This window comes from Gymnodraco acuticeps, unplaced genomic scaffold (genome assembly GCF_902827175.1).
Source record: "Gymnodraco acuticeps unplaced genomic scaffold, fGymAcu1.1, whole genome shotgun sequence".
Taxonomy (NCBI): domain Eukaryota; kingdom Metazoa; phylum Chordata; class Actinopteri; order Perciformes; family Bathydraconidae; genus Gymnodraco; species Gymnodraco acuticeps.
The window spans coordinates 3152686-3177004 of record NW_022992250.1 but is presented as its reverse complement, the minus strand read 5'-3'; the positions used below and the strand labels follow the sequence as shown (position 1 = coordinate 3177004).

The following is a 24319-nucleotide window of genomic DNA, read 5'->3' as shown; positions in this document are numbered from 1 at the left end:
GGATGTGACGTCATCTGAACAGGACATCGCACGCTCACTGCTTGATAGCGCGCAAAGCTCCGTTTACGACGGTTGTTAAACATCGTTATGGGGAAATGCAAGTTTGCGTCCAAATGGTTGGAAGATAAGGAGGAAGGACAATCAATACTGTATATAGTCAATGTGAGGTAAAGTGTGTCGCCAATGTAACCGGTTAAAACTCCAAGTGGCGATGAGGTCTTAAAATGTATGGAAAGGGTCTTAAAAAAGGTCTTAATAGGTCTTACATTTGACTTCAGGATTCCTTCATATACCCTGAATAAAAAAGAAAAGACTGCCTGAGATGTGCTATAGAATACTGTATCATTCCTGTAAGGAATACAGATGATCCTGGCTTTCACTGAAAACAATATGTTCACAATGTAAAGCAACACATCCCTTCTACTTACCTTGACATGTAAATGGGTTGTGTTAGAGATTTGGAGGGATAACTGGTCCGCTTTTCAAATCTCCGCGCGTTCCTATGAAGCTGGTTATAATACAGGAAGGAATCCATATCTACAAAGTAACCGTTAACAATAATCTACTTTAATGGCAATATGACAATGCAATACAATCATTACAATACAACATGATATATTACAGTTATATTGCAATGCTTAAGGAGTAATGCCGGCTTACTCCTGCTCTAGTCCGCATACTGCAGAGCTACTTTCACCCGAGCGCAGCATGTGAAGAAGAGGCAAAACGCCAGGGATCCACCGGATATATACCAGAGTAAGAAGGAGGGGTTTGGTGTTAGGTCAGCTGGTCATCTTTTCAGGTCATCTCATTGGGAGACGCAACGCAGCAGGAAACGCAGCAGGAAACCAAACAGGCTCACTTTCCAACAAAAGGTCTCAAGGCCTGCATACCTACACCTCCCCCACAGAGCCATAAAACCCTGTTTACTCCAACCAGCCCAGAATGTTTATAGCCATTTGTAGTCCTTACATTTATGAAAGGATAAAACAGAGAAATCAATATAAAACACAAACACAGGTATTGTTTGAACAGTATTCACTTAACTGCTACTATTGATAAGCACCATAGAAACCCAAGGGACCTCTCTTAACATCACAACCACTGTAGCTCGTTCTAAGTTGAATGCAAATCAGGACATGCTCTCACCTTCTCCCATCTTCCTTTGTCCTCAAAAACACATGTCAACAGGCCCAAATGCAGCTCACAGTTTTACCCAAATTATTCCCATTTTAAGCTTATCCATAGTTTGCTAACATGAATAAATACAAATATAACTCTACAGTTGGAGGAGAAATACACTACCTTAATTTGACACAAAAGTTTTATTTGAATGAATATGGGGTCTATCTCACATAATCAGTGCAGTACGTCTTCACACACCTCAGTGAGTTGTAATGAAAGCTTTAGCGCAAGTTCAATAAGGAAGACCTAACATGAGTCACTTACACGTCACTCTATGGCTCCCTTCCCCCCTCATTAAATACGAGGGCGTCACCCCTCAGCAGCCAATTGCTGCACAGGCTAAATTCCTTAAATACCTGCTCTTCCTCCCTGTCAGTTGTCATTGCAGATGATCACACGCAACCCGCCTCCACCCCTCTCGCCTCCCGTTTCCTCCAGGACAAAGCTAAACTTCCTTCTTCAGACCGGTCTCACCTACTCATCACCACCACCAGTGTCTAGACCCCGGGGATTTCATCGGAGCGGTTCTTTCCCTCCTGAATGATTATCCTGCAAACCGGGGCCTAATCGCCAAACACCATTCCATTCTCCTTTTGTATTATCATGGCAATCATTTCATTCATACGACATGTAAACAATAAATATGTATTCCTTACATCACGTCTCTCCGGTTTGAAATGCTTTTGAATTCCATTCAGTGCGTAGGAGTAGCTTTATCCCAAGCTCATCACTCTGTTCTGTGTCTCTAACAGGATGCTACGCAACATCTTGTTCAACCCAAGGCCATAGCACTCTGGCCCATTGTGCATGGCAGGCATATTGGTTACTCACAACAACCGTTGATAATTTACTCGGCCTTGTCGTGCTCATGGTGGAGGGGCCTCCTATTTCGTCTCTGACTAAGGGGATACACAACAGCCATGGTTGACGTTTCCATAGAGTTTCAAGCATCGAACTCCCTGCAAACACCTTTCAATGTTGTTTATTGAGGTTTCTATGACAAATAACAACACAGAGTACTTTTTTCCTTTATAAATTACACAGCAAATGTGCCCACAATTTGTATACTATGGAAACTCTTCCTCCTAAGGCTTGAAAGATGTTGGCATCTGTAGTAAGCTTGGATTCAGAACTATTGCTGAATTCATTTAAATGGCAACATAGGTGTTTGCAAAAGACGACAGACAGTATACAAGCTTCTCAAACTGCAACACACTTCACTTCTCCTTTGTCTATCCGAATGTTAAAGAGGTTCCAAATAAGTTGCCAGTTGCATTTCTTGGTATTTAAAGATTTAACATGAATGTCCTTTTTTAGGATGGGATTGCCCAACCTAAATCAGTATATCTGCACACCTCCGTAAAGGTGTGAATGACTCTAAATAGCAGTCAGCAATTCGGGATAGAACCTCCCTCACCAAGCATCACTCTCGAGTATTTAAATACTCTACCTATACACCCAAATATTTGCATTGTCAATTACTTTTGGTGGGAAGTTCATTTTGTCTCGCATTATGGTTACTATTTGAAAATATGGTCAACTGAAACCAACACTTTTTTTTCTTTTCCATGATTGAAGTAATGTACAGTTAAAAAAGTGAACGTCACCTTTGGATTTCAAACACAACACCGGCCACAACAATCAGTTGAAGCCTGTCTTTTTTTTACCCATTCATCCACTCAAACCTCCTACAGGGACTTTTTTGCCGAACTGTGATTGGATGATTGTTGGCGAAGATATATTGATACAGTACAAGTGTAATCGGGAAACAATATGTTTCCCTGAAATGTGTTTTGACAGGGTTAGGGTTATGTCCAACATGAACTTTCCTTTGAGCTCTGTTTTGGTCTCCTCCATCTCCTGAGGGAAATCTCAGGCTCATTAGCTACAAATCACTCTGCTGTGTTCACTGGCTGTTTAATGGGGTGCAGGAGGCATACCGTCCGCTAATCCAATCTTTTATTGACATTACACTACATGCAGAATCAGCACCAGGGTTTATACAACCTACAAGTGCCTCATCTCACACCTGTATTTATGTATCCTGAGATTAGGCTATTAACCTGATGTGAAGTGCAAGTGATCCACCTGCCTCTGTGTGTGTTTACCCCTCTCCACTCAGCAGTGGGGGGCCTCTGGAAACATATCCTTTTTTGTTTTTCTGATCAACGGCTTATAAAGACCCTGGTGGGAACCCCAGTGCCGACTCAGCTCGCTGTATGTAATTGGACAGCAACGCTATATGTGTGTCTCTACGGGTGGATATCCTTGAGACTTTTACACATAAATACCTTCTGTAAAGTTTACAGAAGGAAAGTGACTGTAGAGACAACCTAATAGCTTAATGAAAGAAGTGAACATAAACAAAAGTTTTTGTTTATAGATCCCGCCTGACAATTAGAGATCACATAAATGGACAGAAATCATACTGTGACACGTCTGATAAACCACAGGGTTCACAGAGAGTGCATTGTTTAGAAAGCAGCCAATGCATTCTGGATCAGCAGGAGTGTCGTGATGTCTGTTGCCTAACCCGAGGCTAGATACTCTTACCTGGGGAGTTGAAACATGCTTTGCATCTCATTCAGAACGTAAAGTGCCTTTGGCTGAAAGCAGTGCACTTGCTGAAAACGTGTTGAGGACTCCGCTTCGGGAGTGTGCAGTTCACAGTGATCCCCCTGGTAATGTTTTATTTTGATAAGCTTTTGGAAATGAGCTGCTGTTTTCTCAAAGCCTCCATACTGTTGTAGTTCATTTGGCAATATGTCTCTCTCACTCAGGATTGTAAAGTTTGTTTGAGACATTTTCCAAACAGACAACTATTATCCATACCAGCACTTTACTTCCCAGAACCACAAACTGCAACATTCATCTGTACAACTTTACTAAAATGTTAATGAATATTACAAATGACTGTATCTACAAAATGCTATCATATACAGTAGAGCTGCAGATGTACAGCTGCCCCAATTGTTACTCTTGCTACAGTTTGTGCAATTCTTAGTAATTACACTTCAAGTCATATGTTAATTCAAAGTGAGATTGGGCATAATATTGTGAAGGAAATGTCACATTCAGTGCAATTATTATTTATGAATATGAATACATATATACCCCTAAGCTAAAATCCAGGCAACCTATGTAATTAGAATTCTATTTCTGCAGCTGCTCTCCTGTCAAAGAAATAAGGGTCGACTCTGGTTACTGTTGAAAGTCTTTTACACCCAAATGGGCTTTCATTTCCTAAAAGAGCTAGGGGCTCTGAACCAAACAATGTGCCTTTATATAAGACATAGCCACGGGCGCTTTTACACTGTTCACGTTTGGCACATGTACGGTGAATGGAACAGCTCCAGGAAGTGTTGCTTGATGACATCAAAGATTATTCATCACTCTTTTGTGTATGAAGAGTTGTTCGTGTTTTCAGAGGTAGACTGAATGAGCCAAGGTCAGAGAGACAAAGTGTGCAGTTTGAGTTAAACACTTAACTTTGGAAAGGCGAGTTTATTTAAAAAGCACATTTCAAGGAAATTCAAAGTGCTTACAAGTAAAAACATTAAGAGATTAAGATATAGTGCAACAGAAACACACAATAAATGAAGTAGTAGTGCAATGTAAGATATGAATAGTCATTGGGTTTAATCCAAAGCAGTCTTCAGTCTTAAGTAAGGAGAGTTGCAGCGGACCTGCGGTTTACTGGTAGTTTATTCCAGACACATTGTGAGGCGTTTTGATGCTGCAGAGGAGTTACAGTTAGGTTTGTTGTATCTATGTTACATCTGACAACAAAAACGTGAAAGTGTGCATTTAGTAATGCTAAGCAAGGTAAAAAACATTTTTCTATGAAGAGTCTTAAAGGAATTTTTCAGCCAGAAATGTAACAATATCCTGGCCGAAAAGGACTGGGTGGGCGAAGCGTATGTGTAGTGGGGGAGGAATTGATATTCAAATCACAATTTCTGGGTGAAGTACAAAAATCTATCAAGCCAAAGAACTGGACTGAACTCAAAGCGCAGAGACGGAACATGAGTTCGCTCCTGTTGATGTTCTACATTGAAAGTTGATGAGATTCAGTGTCCGTTGATATTTCAAAGATTTTCAATTATGCGATGCACCCCTTTGATGGCCGCCGTGTAAAGGTCAATTTGGGCTTCACGCATTGAAGGTTTGAGTAATTCATTTGCTGTGGCACACTCATTTTTCTTACTTGCTGCAAAACGAATGAGGACTAATGTGGTCTGGCTGCAGTGTGTTGCAAATTCTGATTGGGTGTTAGTCTGTTATACGCTATAGGAGTTCCCAAATGATGCATCAAGCCATATTAACAAACATTGAATTGAGTTGGAATTATGTCCAATAGAAGATACACTTTCACGCTAACTATTAGCTGTCATCTGGTTATAACTGAACAAACGGCTTTTGATTGAAAGCCCCAGATAAAACGACTTAAATGACATTGAAACAATACAAATAAAACAAAACAAAAACAACAATAAGCCAAAAAGACATCTCCACAGATAAACTGAAGACATCTCTTTTACACAATCATTGTATGTTAAGATTAAGCATTTGTTTATTCCACACAATATACAAGTTAGTGCCTGGATAGTATAATGAATGAATATTGTACTACTTTAGAAAGAGTAATATATAATTCCTTTCTTATATTTGTTGCATCTGGTGGATTTGTGGCAAGGTGAGTTTGTCTGAGCGATCTCTGACTGAAGCAGTTCAACTCACTTTATTTCCGTAGCTGCCAACACAGAAGGTCATTGAAAATGTGTTTTGCAGTTGTTCTGACAACTTGACCTCATCCATCCTTTGCAGTGGCCAGTGGTGCTACTCAGCAGACGAATTGCATTGTACATTGGAGCCTCCAAGTATTACAGTGTGTATCTGCGAAACAGTGACAGGCATAATCACTAAACCACTTATAAAGAGGCGTAATAACATCATCATCATTATCACCACCATAACCATATTTTTCCTCTTTGTTATCAGCGTTATTGTTTCGCTTCATTTGACTTAATTTAGGTTCATAACAAACCATTTTTGTGACAACGTCTTCAAATTGTTTATTGTATCATCAACATTATAACCATTGCCCATTTCAGATAGATGGTTCAGGGTGAGTGAGCATTCAGGGGATGAAAGCATGATGTCGTTTTTTCTAATGTGGGAACAATTACCTGGATACAAGATTTGATTTAGAGTAGACACATCGCCAGACACATCCTGTGAAGCATAATGGATTAAGCTAAGTGACTCCTTAATGCCCTTTCTGGAAAGCATTCAAAACCATATTAGATTTATTTTCAGTCCTCCCTCATCTCTAACATTCCCTCCACTCCTCACCCTGTGTCTCTTCCTCTGGCTCTCTGTCCCTCTCTCTACTCCTTCCCCTGGTGTCATGGTGCCACTCAGGTTGAGTATGAAACTCGCTTGGACAGCTACAAGACAGCGTGGAAGTGTCACTAGAGATTGCAGAGAGAAAGAGTATATGAGATAACAGTGGTCTTGCTACGCCCTGCCAGTCGTATGTATTATAATCTGTCAATCACATTTTAACCTGCCATGCAACCGTACTTGATATTCAGTGCATAAAGTATTGGACCTACGGAATACAAAACAATGGATATTTGTTTTCCAGTTTGAATGTTTTTATTTTTTATTTCAGGATAGTTTCTTGTATCTTTCTGCAAACTATTATATCATAATACAATTGAGTATAACAAGCAGGGGACTGGAATGCAAGTTGTTGAGTAACAGGCACATTTACATCAGGATATTATGCAGGGATGCAACAAGTCCAGAAAAGCTGAAATATGACTAGACAGTTTGACGGAGAACAATGTCTCAAGAGCATATAGCAGGTTTACTTTGTTGTACTGTATGAACATACTTATTCCATAACCGAAACGCTTTAATGCTGTGATTATGACTTCAAATGTGTTCTTCACTTTCCTCAAACCTTATTATGCTTGTTAGGGTTTCCCCTTTCCTTGGGTGTTTTATATGTTTTTGTTCAGGTACATAGTTTTCAATTTATAGAGTTTCTCCAACATACCCAAAATTAAAATATGAACCTGAAAATGAGCTTAACCGGCCCCTTTAAGACAACTGCAGGCAGAAAGTACAGAGAGCTCAGATCAAATGTTTTATTTATTCTAGGACCCACTCAAGAGGCTAATTAATAGTGAGAAAATATGCAGGAAAATATACAGAAGTTCAAAATAGTGAACCACATGTAATGTTAAAGCGTGAAGTGGCCATCTGGATTTAGAGAGAGAAAGACATGCAGCCATGCGGAAGGGTTGTGCATTATCAAGGTGGGGAAATATATGAAGGAACAGCTGTTGTCTTGCTTTGTTGTAGTGTAACGCTCACCTATCGTAGAAACATGTTCAGGGGAGTTTCCAAGCCAATCAAACAATGCTAAATATATGTAAAATGTCTACAGGTTTGAACTTATGATTTGATGGTCGGTGTTGAAAACAACGTTTTTGTTGTCTTGAGTTGAGTAGATGTCATAGAACCAGAGTTTTAGGAGCACACCTGTACACCTGTAGGAAGATGAATTGCTCTGCAAGCCTGAACACAAACTGACATTTCTATCATCACAACTGGCCTTTTATTTCAACAGACATTTTGTCAGGTGTGTTCCCTGTTTTTACAATTCTTCATCAAGAGCCTATTTTACATCTGGCTACACATTTGCAACATATAATAAAGTACAGCGTGTATTGACTTGCATGATGAAATGACCTAAAGAGTTAGACCTACCCAAACACATTATACAAAAGAAAAACAGGAAACTGGTTCAGTGGCCTTAAATATAATTTGTCACCTTCAATTGAGTTAATTGTCACTTTGAATCAATACAATTATAATATGTTAACAAACACCCATCTGTTCAGACATTTGGTTTCCCAGCATGTTTAGGAAACACAATTAGCTTCCTTCAACTAATTTAATTTAAGCAGTTGAATTAGGGGGAGCAATTTCTCACAGGACAAAACATTAATTTAGGAAAAATGTAAATGAATGTTTTCTGAGTTTGGCTCTGAGACGTAGAATAGCAAAAATAAATAAGAGGAGAGGTTTGTCAGTGTCAGGCTTGAAATACAACAATGATTTATTCAGTGCTAAGAAACCACGACCATACATGTGGCCATTCGCAGGATGAATAATAGCTGGCACCCAAGGCACTTCAAGTTCTGGCTGTGCGTGTGCCTGGGCAATGTGTTAATAATGTAGCAGAAAATGAGACTTCTTCTCAAAATTGCCACCCGTATCTGATGCTTGTTTGTTGTGATGTTGGCTTTATGACACAGGAAAAAGTAAAAATTGCAAAATTATTTTTTCGTTTGTTATTTGTCAAAACAACCTCCTAACTTACCCAGAATGGGATAAAGAATTGTGTTAAAAACAGTTAGAAACTTTTGATAGCTAATACATGCAAAACATAGACACTATTCAGATAAATGGGAGGCTCATTAGGGGGCTATAAATCAGTTTTGCCCATCGGCCTAGTGTGGCCCTGACGCCATTAGAGTCCTCTTCTTTAGAACGTAAGTCTCGTATTCACTGGCCCGCTGTGATCCGACAGTTGCAGCAAAAGTAACAAGGTCTCATTAGCTTAGCAGGACAGGTGTGTAACAACCTTTGTTTTGACATGTTCAACTTGCAATTCAAAAGCCCATAAAAACACCTAAAACTGTCTGAGAGCTTCATGGCGTAGGGAGACCAGGTTGTGGAGCTGCAGTCCAAAGGCATACAGAAATATCCTAGCAGTGTCACGTAGGAAATCCTGGTAGACACCTTGTGTGTACGCAAATTAAATCGAAAGAATAGACTTGTGTGTGGATGTGACAGGAAACCATAATCCCAGACCTTCCATTATTCTTTTGTTTTGTGATAATGTCCACCTACTGAATGCGACACTCACATTGTGTGTGAGAGAGAGAGAGATCCAACTCTCCCCTGTGTCTGGGTTCATCCAATAATCCTGCTCTCATTCACTTGCTCTCTCTCTGTTTCTCTTACACCCCTTCTCTCTTTTTCACTTTCCCTGACTTCAATACGGACAAACCCTGAGAAGCTTCCCTAGTGAGGGGAGACATTTCATGGTTTCAAACAGCTCTTCTCCACCCTACATTTCCTCCAACCAAGTGAGTTGAGGGGGAGAAGAGAGAGAGTAAAAAAGACATATTTGAAGAAAAACATTGGACATAAAAACAATTCAACTGTCTATTCGATATCAAAGCAAACTCACATTTTTGACCTTGTACACTTTTTGTATTTATTTATTTATTTTAAATGTTTTATAATGTGAGTCTGATTGTGTGTTTAGTTGGGTTTTTGCAATGGACGGTCAGCAATCAACCAGATATTGCAACACCTCCCCCTGCTGGATCTACTGCAGTGAGATGAGCAGATAAATAATGGAAACACTCTCTCTATCTCTCTCTATCTATCTCTCCATATCTCTCTGTCTTACTCTCTTACTAGAGCTTTGTTTCTCTACTCTGTCTAGCATATATCTATCTATCTATCTATCTATCTATCTATCTATCTATCTATCTATCTATCTATCTATCTATCTATCTATCTATCTATCTATCTATCTATCTATCTATCTATCTATCTATCTATCTATCTATCTATCTCTCTATATATCTATCTATCTATCTATCTATCCATCAATCTATCTACAGTATATGTATGTCAGTCAGTCTGTCTGTCTGTCTAGTATCCATCTATCACCTCTCCTTTGGTGATGTTGTTTACATGGTAGGCGGGGTCAAAATGCCAGATGACACAATAAAGGGTGGATGAACTGGGAAAATGCATTGCCTGAGGCTGAGGGTGGAACAAATGTCAACAATAATAAATTACATCCGCATCAGCAGCGTGTGAGTACTGTATGTGTGGGTACTTGTATGTTTGTGTGTGAGAGACCGGAGGAGTAACAACAAGTTTTCCATAAGGATTTTGAAATAACGTATATGGCAATGTCTATGGTAATCAACCACACAATTATACACTGGATTCAATTATGATGGATATTGGATTTATTTCCCCTAAAGGTGTGTGTGTGTGTGTGTGTGTGTGTGTGTGTGTGTGTGTGTGTGTGTGTGTGTGTGTGTGTGTGTGTGTGTGTGTGTGTGTGTGGTGTGTGTGTGTGTGTGTGTGTGTGTGTGTTTGAGTGAGCCATATGGGTCCATGTACGGTAAAATAAGAATACACAACATGACAAACATAGAACAAAATCATATGAATCATACATGTTTCATGTTTAGGAAGCACATCTGCAGGGTTTTTATGAGACAGAGAAACTCAGGCAAATCCCAATGTAATATGAAATTGTTGCCCAAAAATAACGGTTGTGCAATAGTTATTTATAAACAGAATTACATTTTTTCAATATTTTCCTCTATTGCGCATGGTATCTTAAAGTTACACAATGCCCCACAGCACCATACTGTAAACAAAAAGTCCGGATGCTCTTTCGTAATCCTGGGGTCTTGGACATTACTTTAACAGATCTGAATATTTTACATTATTACATTTACACACTGACATACAATGTATTGGTATGTATTTATGTACACATTTGCACACACACATATAACGTATAATATAACTATTATGAAGTATGTTACAGGTTCAAAAGTCTGTAAACAAATTGCAATATGAAATGTCATTTGACTAGTGTTTGTACACAGCTGAGTCCAGCATTAACAATTGTGGCTGGGAGAGTTAAGGAGCATTTAAAAAAGACAAAAGATAAATACAAATAACAATGCATGGTCTTATACAATAAATACAAGGCAAAGCTTCACCAACATTTGTATATACAACAAAAACAAAAACTAATGTCTTTCTTAGAAACCTAATAAAGTATATTGGCTTAGTTTATACTCTGACGTGCTAAAGCCATTATGATTATTGAATGAACGTTAATTTGTTTTTCAATAAAATGCATTTAACCATGTCAGATTCATCTTGTTCAATATGTTCGTTTAAAACATGATGCGTGAAAGGAAAAAGCAAATAATGTTGTATAGCAATTGAGTGTCAAGTCAGTTCTCAAGTCATGCATTTTGAGGCTCTGATTAATTTTTCTGGGTAAATCTAAATGTGCAGGTTTTTCATATGTTGCCATGTCATGTCCCTGTTTAACATGCTGCGTTTTTTTACTCGCACTTAACATCAGTTGACTTCACTTTGTAGCAACTGCTATTAGGCCTGTTAAGAAGCACTCTGAAAGAAAGCACCACAGGTTTTCATTTGCTTCTCGTCTGATCAGGATCCATTTGCCTTCCCGACCATTTGCATTTAACCTGCTAACTGTTGATTGATGCCTTAGCCTCCCATGCATCCCTAGGGAGGCGCTGTGAGAGATGTGTCGATTCAGTGTACAAAGTCTACCAAGGTTTGATTTATTGTTCAACTCACTGCAGTGCGTGCTGCCTACCCTCACAGACCAGCAGATTGAGATCAAAACCATACATCTAAAGATAAAGGCTTTGTGCAGGTCCATGTTGTTGAACTGAAATGGAAGTGAAGAAGCATTTCTTGGATTGATTCCCCTCACAATCCATTGCAGAAACATGATGTATCTTTACTTTACATTCAATCAGTATTTTAACCTGTGCTTCCTTGGTCACAAACCATGTTATCCTCTAAGTTCTTTATTGATTTATGCTGTTGACACTGGGAAACCACTGGCCCCGGAGGAAATCATATTTTGTGCGTGTACAAGCCAATACATTTATTAAGGTTACAGTTGACAATGTGTCAAACTTAAAGGTAGTCAGTTTAGCAGGGCAATCCCAAGTAGAAAACAGCACAACCCTCTTTCTGAGAGTCCATAGTAAAATGATCTGCAATACAAACATGTGCTAGGCAGTAAAAGACAAAAGTTATGCTCTTGTGATTGATCCGATACAACTTCTACCCTTTGAAAGGCTAATCTCCAACCCATAATAGATGGTTTCGAAGGGGCATTTCATGGAAACACGATATGATTGAATGCCAATGTCTGGCTGAGCAGAAGTGATCTTCACAGCATGTTAAACTGCAGAGCTTATTAGTGAGTGGTATGTGTTGCAACTATTAGGTTTGACAAAGACAATCTGAAAGGCCTTGGAGAGGGAAGAACAATTTAGAGAAATCACAACAGATGAAAATAAAGGGAAAATAATAAAAGATTCAATTATATTACAAGGACAGAATGAACACAGGTGATCCTCTGAATCCCTAAAGGGGGAAACTGTGCTCATGTTGAACAGGGCATATGATTAAGACAAACCATAACCAGGTGATGCTTGCACTGACCGTGGTAAATGTGGGTTTACACTTTGATTTATAGCAGTGAAAATGAAAGGAACACAGCTCTTGGTGGGACACACATTAACCCACGCACAATCACACACACACACATGTGTGTATGAAGAACATACCGTATAACTACAGTATGTGCAGACACAGAACATCCAAACCAAATCACACTGGCCAAGTTGAAGCAATACATGTATTGTTTGTCAGCTTAATACTTATACTTGTGGGCAAATGCGTTTGTGCCTGGGTCAATACTGGGCAGCGTACTGGAGCTTACATTATCACAAGACAGCTGACAGCACACACATTCTGATAATACCCTGTAAAGAAAGTCATTTCAGAACAAATAGAAGGTTCCAAATAGCCTTGCATTGAAACATTCAAACACATTGTCCACTATGGATCCAAGACTGTTTATGCTTTGACCTTCAATAATTAGGCAGTGTTTACTGACTGTGTAGCCAACTAGCTTACTGCAGCAAAAATTGAAGCCAGGGCCATTGTCTGGAGTAAAATAATTCAAAACCGCAAGCGAGTCGAATTTGTTCCACATAAATCCAGTTGTATTACAACAAAGAGTGGATTGTATGCTGCAGATATGGTCACTGAATACACAAGCAGCACCTCACTGCTGCGCAAAAAGAAAAGGTACGCCACAATTAGACTTTTATTATTATACCGCTATAATTCAAAATGTATTTATATTTACTGGTAGAGTTGAATTGGTGTTTCTTTAAGCATTCAGAAAACTAGTTAATTCTGCATTAAAGCCGTCACTTGCAATTTTAAGGAACAGGGTGCGTTTGGTGATGTAAGCCAAATAAACCCCTCTGTTGTCTGGTATTAAATATAACTGCGGCTGCTTGGCATATGGAGAGAGCACACAAATGTAATCCAATGATGGTATAACAACAACTTTTAATTATGTTACATAACTTCCATTATATAAGACAACCCTACAGACAAAACACAATGTGTGTCCCAGACAAAGGAAAGCAGTTTTGTGTATGACAAAAAGGCTTTTGTCTTATTCAAGTCCAGCAAACTTATTGGGAGTTGGTGTAGGAGGATGCAGTTTGTGATTCGAAATAAATTAGAGTGTGTCATTTAAACATCCACAAACTGACATTTGAGGGAATTAAAGTAATCAGAAGGAAACATTCAGTTAGACACTACCACAGAATATTGTCAACCATAACAAAACATTACAATATATTTCATAATTCTCAGAGTGTTGTGTAAGGTACAGTGGTCTTAAACTTAAAACTTTTCTCTTTTCTCAAACTGCTTTCTCTATACTGCCAATGTCCCTGTATTCACAATCCCTATCTTCTTCTAATACCCTTTACTTTATTCTGTAATTCTCTCTTGTTTTCCCATTTGCCTTCCATTTTCTCATCCTTCTACTCCTTTATAATTATCTAACTTCTTTCCTGGACTATTCCTGCTTCCTGGTCATCTCTCGTTCTTGTTGATCATCCCTCCTTTTTGCTTGATCTATCATTTGACATGCCCTTGTTCACCCCCTGTACCCCTCTTTGTCCTGTTCCTTCCCTTCCATTATCACTGCTCACCTTAAGTTGCCTGTGCTCTCTGTCTCACGTACCTTATTTCAGTCTTGGCTTAAGTGTAGTACTTCTGTAGAAGCAAAGCATCAACTGCTGCCAGAACTGATGGGAAGGCTACATCAGAGATCAATGGTTCATTGTTCATGCAGACCCTGTATTTCAACTTGAAACATTGAAAAAATAAATGGGGAAACCAAAAAACAAACAGAAATAGACAACTGTGGAGACAAGGTATACAAGGATAGAAAGGAGAAGACAATAGAACATGCGTATGCAGGAGGTCAGACAATGTGCTGATGATATCATCCCCTCTCCTCACCCAGTCTTTCCTCTGGACTGACGAGTCTTGCCTTTGGCTGCTTCCACCATCATTAGCTGATGCCTAGTATTCTGCAGCCTTCAAACACGACTAAATGAAGAGCTCATTTAGATAGACCTGTCACTGTGGTGGCTCTGCAGATGTTGTGTTATATGACTAACATTATCCTTATTGAAAAAGAACAGCTTGTGGGCTAGTGTCTGGAGCTTCTACAAACTGGTCTGGCCAAGTTGAGCCATGTTCTGTGTTCACTGCAACATCACAGCTCCAAATGGTAACATCCTGAAAAAGGGACTCGTGTTTTTAGTATTTGCATCAGCACTGAGGTTGATACTGTCATTTTAAGGTGCTGCTTTGTGTCTTGTTAATTTGTGTAAATCTCAGGCAGTGCGACAGAGTCCCTTAGGGAAACTGAGCTGTAGTCTTCTGAGGTTGAAATACAAAAAAACACATTTCTAGACTTCAGTTTAAGGTTGAATGTCATGGACAGAAAACATGCATGAGATACGTTCACTTGTCACACATTATAGAAGTGATGTGTTTCCTTGGAAAAGTAGTGATTTTTGTAGTTACACCCGTCAAAAGTGTTCCATCCCTGCAGAGTATGCCGACAGCAATGTGTTCTCACTGTAGCATATATGCATTTACATGGGTACCGTATGTGTGAAGGGAGTCCCTCACACACCTGCAGATAATCGCCTTTCCACTAGGGCTGCCCAATTAATCATATATTAATCGCGATTACGATTATGGTTTGCAACGATTACGAAAACAACGTAATCCAAATAAAACGATAATGTTTTTATTATTACTTTTTTTTTTTTTTTTTTTTTTTTGGTTTTTCAGTTGAATTATACTTAAAGTTCAGGGTAAAAAACAAAATAACATACTATTCACATTTTTTTTCTCCAATAAATGGATGTTTTCAAAGTCAATGAATAATCGCATTTAATAATCGCAATTACAATTATTGACCCAAATAATCAAGATTATGATTTTTGCCATAATCGAGCAGCCCTACTTTCCACTCTTTACGGTTCTGGTTTGGACACATTTATCAACTGAAACATTTAACAACTAGCTGGTAGCGAAGCATTTAGGAGCTAAAGAACAAGACATTTCCATCAATAATTGGTGGAGACAAAACACAGCTAAAAGGAGAATATCTATAATTTATTTGGCTTTTGTTCATTAGGTGGACATAAACATGGCTTCAATGAACGCTAATGTTTTTGCCCTGTGTTTGCTTGATGTGGTAACATGTTTGCCACAACAGCATGCCAATGTGACAATATGTTACTATAGTTTGGAAGCCCCCAGAAAACCAACAAACAAATTATGTATTGATGTTTTAGGCAACTATAGTAATTCAGTGTATTCAAAATAGACTTCCTGTTAAAGTATAGAAGCATTGTTAGCATACAATGGGAGACTCTACTTAAGTGCCTCAACATGATACCTAAAGTACTTCAGAAACAGTACTTGAGATAATTACAGCCTTGAACAGACAAATCCAATCATGACTTCCCAAGCCCTGTTGAGGAGAATAAATGACTGATTACATTTTTTATAAAACCTCTACCCTGGGAAAAACACACAAAGCAGAAGCAGAACTTAAAGCCATTATCGTTTCCCAAATTGCACTTTCCTTGCTGTTTATGTGTTGATTTATTCATTTCAATTGAAGGAGAAAGGAAACCCACAGATCCTGATACCTGGCTATGGAATTTGTGGAGTCTTCTGAAGGATAATCAGTGAAAGAGAGACAACGGGCCATGGAGGAGACAATGCAAAGAGACAGAAGCATGTAGGAAGAGAACTAAAATAAATCTCAGGAGATGTGAGTCCGTGTTGTGCCTGCTGTTTAACAATTTAGAGCCTGGATAATCGAATGTGGCAGAAGGTACTTGTGTGAAAAAGTAGTAAGAAATAGAAAATACATCTTACTCAAATACTCAGTACAGCAGAGTAACAAGCTCTCTTAGTTAAACAAATGATGATAATGTAATTGTTAGAGACCAGAGACCTTTCCTTTTAATACAAACTACTCAATGTAAACAAAAAACATAGCTTGTTCCTTAAAAGAATACATCCGTTTTATTCTGCTTTGACTCACAATAGATCCCAATATCCACTGAGTGCGCTTGAATTGGATTATGTTGTGTTAAAATGGTTGGACACTGGTATGCATTTTGCTGATTTGCCTATTTGTGTGCAAAATGTTGACAGATGCAAGCACCTGTGTACAATGAAGGGATTGGTTGACGTGCCATTCAGTTTTTGCATGAACATGATTAATTGATTCTTTGACAGACTGTTCAATGCACATCTAAATGGCTTTCTAGTGGAACGAGGAGACAAGGAAAAGGACTACTTTTTCCAAAGGGAGAGAATGATATTTCTTATCAGTGACGATGGCATCCACATAGTGCTTTGGTTCAATATGCATATACAAAGTAGATCAAGAGAAAAACACAGTATATGCTTCTGAGAAACAATTGGCATACAATGTCAGCCTGCGCCTATACTGAGAAGGACATCTCCCCATCGCCCCCACCCCCTCAACTGAAAGCTGTGCCTTTGAGGGAAAAAGTGACAGACATAGAGAGAGGGAGGAGGAGGAGGAGGAGGAGAACCAGGCAGAGGGAAAGAGAAAAAGCCTCTGCTCTTCTGCCGGCAAGAAGCAGCTTTATTACATAACGGTCTCAGGGCTTGGCAAGAAGCACACGTTCCCCTGCACCTGAAATCTCATGGCAGGGTGGGAGAAGGTGAGGGGGAGGCTTGAGTGCAGAGGTGGAAGAACAAGAGTGAGGGGAAAAGCTACGAGGACCAAAATACAAATGTCGTCTTAGAGATGATTGGACTGCCATTTTTGGAAGCTTGAAGACAGGCGTCATCCAATTCAAACTGCCTACTACCGCTAATATAATAATAATAATAATAATAAAAATGATTCATGCTAACATGCTGATGTTAAGCAAGTACAATATTTATCATGTGTATTGAATCATGCAATTATTTGTTATAAACCAAAGTATTGAAGACATCAAACAATGATCTGATTTCATGGAAACAAGTAGACCCTAAAATGTTATATATGTTATGTGAAATCTTGGACCTGTGGTGTTGCTACAGGAAAAGTCAGCAGATCAGCTGAGTCACAGGGATACAGTCTGGGAACCATAGATGTTTGTACCGGATTGTGTGTCAATGTTTCTGGTAGGGTAAGATGTTTTTAAGGCTTGAGTTAAAGTCAAGGGGACGACCAAAGTCAGAGGGACTAATCCTCGGGCTACCAAATGTCACAAAATGTAATGGCTATCCATTGTTGAGAAAATAGTAGACTGAATGTCTGACTGACACTAGAGCCTTTTTTATATTACTTAATCTAGCCATTTTCAGCAGATTAAACTGTGTTTAAAGCGACTCAGTCTGAAGTCTTTAGAAACCTATGCCACATATTCTATTTTCAATACATTGATGTTAACAGTGCAAGTGCATTTGTATCAGTGTGTCAATCGTTGTGTGGTAATTCATAGCACAAGGACAGAGATATAGCCACAACTTTCATTTGTTTTCTTTTTATTTAAAGACTAATGCAGAGAATCAGATTCTACAGGGCCATATCATAACCAAAAGAAAACATTTACAGAAGGTTCACCGTTTCATCTACACCAATCAGAACCCTTTGTCAGTATCATTGGACTACCAACACATTCCTGTGTACTGCTCGTGGGTGTTTGTGTGCATTTTGAAAGCGTGTCTTTGTCGATGTCCATATGTATACAGTATCGATCTAATTTCTCTTACCCTAATCAACTTTTGTGCTTTAGAAAATTAGTTTTTTTTTTTACATTTCAGTGAAAATCAGAACATATTTTGCTTGATAAAAATACAAGGAAAAACTCCAGTAGGTATCTAGGAATAACTAAAGACTGAATGTTTAAAAGCAAGTGCTGCTGAGAACTGTAATGGACCTTGCATCAAACATAATGAAACAAATGACTGATGTGCCTACAAATGTGATATGTACATGTTTGCTCTGCATATGAGTGTGAAGGTAAACGTTGGAAGCTCATGATTGCACTGTGCCTCACATTTCACATTCTCTCTCTGGAGCATCAAATGTAGCAAAATCAGACTTGTCTCAAAAATATTTGTATATGGTCTACAACACTTGTTTGATCCTGCTTTGAGTACAAGAAAAGGACTTGGCAAAGATATTCTGAACAGAAAAGTTAACAAAATGTACTTTGTCAAAGTCAACACTCTCTGGTGCTCCCTGTAATATCATGTAGCTTTGGAAAGCAAAAGATAAACATAACAATCCATTTAGCAAAGTCAAGTTTTCACCTGCTTCCATTTTGACAATGACAAACAAGCTCAAAAAATGAACATAAATGTTATCAACAAGGTGATCTTGTTACAGTTTTGCTCCTGGTTCTTCAGTTCAATCACTTTATTGCATGTTTCTAGAGAAAAAGTGCAATCAACAATGAAAGCCATTTTCGCTTCAACCAACGACAAATCCAAAGCGCAAACAAAAGAGATAATCCACTGTTTTCTTTGATGTCACCCTGTTTAGCCATGGTTGAAAGAAAAAAAAGCAAGTAGGTGCACAGCTGATATAGAAGCTAAGCTTTTTTCATTTCTTTTTTTTTTATAATAGCTTGTAAATCTGAAACACAATGGTCGGGAGAGAAGGTCAATGATGTGGTTCAAAGCTGTCCTTGCATAGCACGAAGCTGACTACATAAATGTAATGTTATTGTTCTTCTAAATGTGCAAAATGCATAACAATAAGTTGATAATACAAACAATATTCATCATCATCTTAGCTAATATCTTCATTAATATAATCAAATACTGTATGCATTATGTATTTTACATATGTATATATATTTTTTCTTCATGATAATAAACATACATACAATAGTTTAGAATTCAAATATCTTTATACAACTCTTCACCCTAGACTTTGCAGTTCCTCGACCCTCTGCTTGTAGGTTAAGTGGCTCTTAACAGTAGACCGCTTGCATATGGCTGCAAAGAAGTCTGCCATTAGGTGATAGGTTCAGCATTGGTCATAATGAAATAAAAACAAATAACAACAATAGCGACAACCAACTATATATTTTTAGTTTTCCTCTGGCGATAGTGTGATATTTTCACCCCAGCGTACAAACACACAGATAATTCTGCGGGGTGCGTACATGCCCTCTAGCCTGTTCAGTGCCCTGTAAAACATGTTCTGAAAAGCACACCCAAAACCCATAATGCAATACAATGCACCCCCACTCCCTGACAAGAAATTTGGAGATTTTGTGAACAAAGGTTAGAGTGTTAGCCAAAGGCTCGAGAACCGAAGATGAACACACAATTTGATTCCTGTTATCTTTTGCCAAATGTAAACATTTCATGGATTTTCATGTATATCGAAAACAAATATGTGGTTAGGGGTCAATGTAAAGCTACAATGGATATTAGCCCCAGACTGAGTGTCAGGTTCAGGTCCTAAGAAAAGCCCTTGCTAATTAATATTGTTACATTAACATAATTTAAAATGGACTGTTCAGAAACCTCAACGTGCCACATCAGAGAAGAAGCATGTCCTTAAAATGTGTGTTTTTTATAAGCTAAAAGAAAAAAAGAGCAAGCAATGTTCAAGACCAAAACAATAAGCATTATTTTCACATTTGCGTTAGTTTCTGTTGGTTTTTTTCGGAAGAGGGATTGACATCATGCAACAAAAATATATTCATCTTCGTCACTATCGTGGAACTACTAGACAAGTCCTCTGTGCGAAACACAGCGCTGGCTAAAGCAAGATTACAGTGCCACTTCAACTCAATGTCTCCTTTCTCTCTTTGTCTCTCTCTGTCTCTGTCCCTGTCTCTCGCTGTTGCTCACCAACAAGCAGCCATAAATGAGTCCAAACGGGCATGTGATACTGAAGGCAGTGTAGCTGGTACTTTCTGAGTGTTATGTCTCAATTTTCAACTGAAAGGAGAAGGGGACTATGGGAGTCAGGGTCAGGGGACACAGTGGGATGGACAATGCAGACGTGCCATTCATCAACAAAGTAGAAGCCATCACAGCTTCAACTCTGAAAATAAAAAAGGCACTTATCCTTCTCAATGTGCCCCGCCCATCTTTAAGCAATGCCAACTGTACTTTGTTAAAAATGGCGTTTTCCACCATAAATAAAACAAACAAAAGAAGTACATAATTAATATTTTAATTCTAAATGTCAAATGCACTCCAGGATTTGAGATGATGTTTACATTTTCATAACTAGCCAATCTCAGATTACACCATTAATGTTGTTGTTGCTGTTGTTGCCGTCAGTGTGTGTACACACACACACACACACACACAGTTTAATAGTATTTTACTTCAGTGTGAAAGCAGCTTGAATGGAACGCAAACTTGGCGAGAAACAGTCACTTAAGCGTGAATTAGACAAGATTATACTCTTTTTGTATAAATTATAAACAGAAACAAAAATAAATTAAATAAAAAAATTACTTTTCCGTGTATTTAATAAACATACCCTTTAGTTACACTTTGCAAAGCTTAAACATAATGTTGACATCTCTAACACTTGATAATATTTACCACGCCGTGAAAGGAAATTCATAATATTTTCAATGCTGAACACAGAGATGATTGGATTTTATATTCTTTGTCCCTAAATAAATGGTGTGTCCACTGAGACATGTGTTATTGCTATTGCAGAAACCCCTAACATATTTTGAAGAATGACATAATTAATCTCATAAAACATCTACAGAGAATTGAAGATATTTTGACAGAGAGTGAGTGTAGCATTTTTGCAGTTGATATCAAATAAACTAAGCTATCAGTCGAAGTTGATCTGTATTTTAATAAATAAAGATAAATTAAAAGATGCCCTGCCCATGCATATACACAAGTGCCTTTTAATGTGTCTGTGATTCAATGTTTAAATAAAATAGAAACAATTAAATAAGAATAATACAAACAAAAGCCCCTTAACAAGTGTGGGCCATGTGCAGTTGTAGAGTAGCATTCTCTTGGCTATATATTTATAGTAGCATTTTCTTAGTAGCATCATCCGAGACCTGATCAACACCCTTTCAAAAGTCTGTAAAGTTATCTTTCTTTTTTTCTCTATTTAGTTTTTTCAAAATCTTCAAACTTTAGGTAAACATATAAGCAATGCAACAACTGGGAATTCAAACCAGCATGGACACCATGTTTGTCTGAAAATGTAAATACACACCTGTTTAAGGAAGAATAAGAAAGAAAACTAAAAAGAAAATCACAGGTATAATTTTAAAGGAATGAAACATGGATTAGTGACCCATCCCCGTTAATTTGGGATTCTTATTCAAGTAAGTTGCCCAGTAGACCAAGTTAAAGGTTCCAAAGAGCAATGGGAAGGCTATTCTGGCAATCCTGTCTATCTTGCTCACACTGTTAAAGGTCTTCTTGGCCTCTGGAGGTTTGGGCTTTGGCTCCTCCTTGGGCTCAGAGGGGAGTGGGGGGGCGCTTTTGGCAATAGTGGCCAATCCAGGGTCCCTGGCAATATTGGGGGCGAAGGCTGTAGCAGTGGCAGCTGGGTAGGCTGTGGTGTTGTTTTTCTTGAGGAGGGACTCCTTCTTCTTCTTTTGCTGATTTTGTTTGTTGGGGAAAGGGTTAGAAAAAGTAAAGAGGATAAGGTTCATATTCTTGAAACATGTATGTAATACAGACCATTTTGCACAATTATTGGTATTAATGGGCAATGTAGCAGCCTGGTGAATATTCTGTAAAAATATGGATATTGTGTAAATTGAGAAATAATAATTATTTAAAACTACATATTCCGAAGTAGAACAATCAAACCCATAATTAATAATAGGCTCTGTTTCCTTTTCTTTGAAACGCTGCTGGAGATTACAGGGTGCGGTGCTGCTTACTGAATTATAGGGACAAGTGGAGCAGAAAGCACAAGATGAACACTAAACTATTAATGTTCACGTCATGTTATTCAAATGGAACTTTCTATGAGATGAGCTGGCGACAACAACTAAATGTTCTCCACCTGGCCACGCTCCCTCAACAGTTAAGTGCTAACTGTCTTGGTGCAAAAAAGGAATGACTCTTTGAGGCAGAAGTCCATACATCGAATCATATTTTAGTTTGTAGGATTCACCCTTAATTTAGCTTGACGTAATTTTTTATTTATTTTTTTGGTTAAAAACAAGGGCACTCACTGTATCCGTAGAAATAGTGATAATTAATGTCAATTGCCAAATGATTGCCTGATGAACCATATTTGTCAAATCTTCTATGGACTCTCAATTTCAATGTGTTCCAAGTGAATTATTGAGGAATGTAAGTAACATAACAAATGTCTTCAATTACCTTCTCTGGCACCACACTTTTTCCATCCCAGGCATAACCCCTCTTGGTGAAGTAGTTGACTGTGGCAAACTCAATGAGAGCCGAGAAGACAAAGGCGTAGCACACAGCGATGAACCAGTCCATAGCTGTGGCATAGGCCACTTTAGGGAGGGAGTTCCTGGCGCTGATACTGAGAGTGGTCATGGTCAGGACAGTGGTCACTCCTGCAGGGAGAAAAACAAGATGGAATTGTTCAATCGAAAAAGGTTGTATTGTAGTCTACATCACACAATAAGAATAAAACACAATACATACTGTATTGCTTTATTTGTTGAGCTGAAGCATTGTGTAATTAATGCAAATGTATTGTTGGTATAATTCAACATTTTGCAGGAATCAGTACATTGTATATACTAATGTGCTAATAAGTGAATCTCAAGGTTCCATATATATAAGGATTCTTGTTTAGGGCATTTTCTTTTCTTAAAAAAATGAGCACAAAGTTAATTTACTTTAAAGGAGACCAATTATGCTATATTTGAATAATATATTGTAGGGCCATACCTATATAAGGTATATTTATACGTTTTTTTTTTCAAAATACCAAACAGATCATGCATTTTAGCCATGCCTCATTTTGCTCTATTTTCCTCTCCTCCACCCTGTCTTTGCATGAGCTGCAGCTGACCACGCCCCCCTGCAAAGGAGGGGCCGAGTTACGAGCTGTCATGTTACCATGCTGTTACCATGCTGTTACCATGCCACAGCAACCTCTCATTCCCCTGATTGGTGGAGAGTTGCCTATATACAGTAGGCGGAGCTCCTCGTCACTGACGTCAGACTATTTTCAAATCTGTATCAGATCCGTTCCAGCCGCGTTTTTAGAGATTTGGGTATGGAGGAAAAGATAGACGGTTGTGTTTTCTGACACTTGGTGAGTTCCCTGACACACCGGGACACATATTCATGTATAAAAGATAGGTCCCCTTTAATATATATGAGCAGCTGATGCAGTGTTGCAGATTGGTGCTTTTAATAGACTCTGAGAGGTAGAGATTTCCACAGATGCAGCTGGAAGATGCCGGCAACAGAGATACTGCTGCTGACTAATACCAGGAAAATAGGCTTTCTCTCAAAACTGACCCGCACGCACACCAATGTATAAGCAGCAATGAAAACACATACATTCATAAATTTGATGCACCAAAATGACTGATATTAAAAAGCAAACCTGGAAAACGTAATCTCTAATCCACGACATCAGCTATTAAAATCCTAGATGAGACACTGTACAGAGAGGGAGAGGAACTGGGTCAGAGCATCTCTGACAATGCGGCGCTCATCACACAACAGCCTACTGCAGATGTTTACACACCAAATAACATCAGCCCAAGGAGCAAACAATCCACTAATTCAGCCTTGGCTGCCATGGAGGGGGTTGAAGAACAGCTGGCTTGTTCAGGAATAATACAATATTTAAAAAAAAAAAGAACCCAACTTACATGTATGTGATATCCCCTCATACACACGT

At 38.6% G+C, this 24319-nt stretch overlaps 1 protein-coding gene across 6 annotated transcripts in view; it reads right to left on the bottom strand.

Annotated features, from left to right (window-relative positions):
* Positions 1-17983: 17983 nt before the first annotated feature.
* Positions 17984-24319, bottom strand: part of gabra1 (gamma-aminobutyric acid type A receptor subunit alpha1) — a 29598-nt gene continuing 23262 nt past the window's right edge. For 5 of the 6 annotated variants that reach the window (XM_034206580.1, XM_034206584.1, XM_034206583.1 and 2 more), the window contains exons 9-10: positions 22810-23012; positions 21756-22073 (exon numbers count right to left, since the gene is read on the bottom strand). In XM_034206580.1, the coding sequence (XP_034062471.1) occupies positions 21756-22073; positions 22810-23012 (521 nt within the window). Of the gene's footprint in view, positions 22074-22809; positions 23013-24319 lie in introns of all 6 variants that reach the window. The other variant, XM_034206579.1, reaches the window with a different exon arrangement.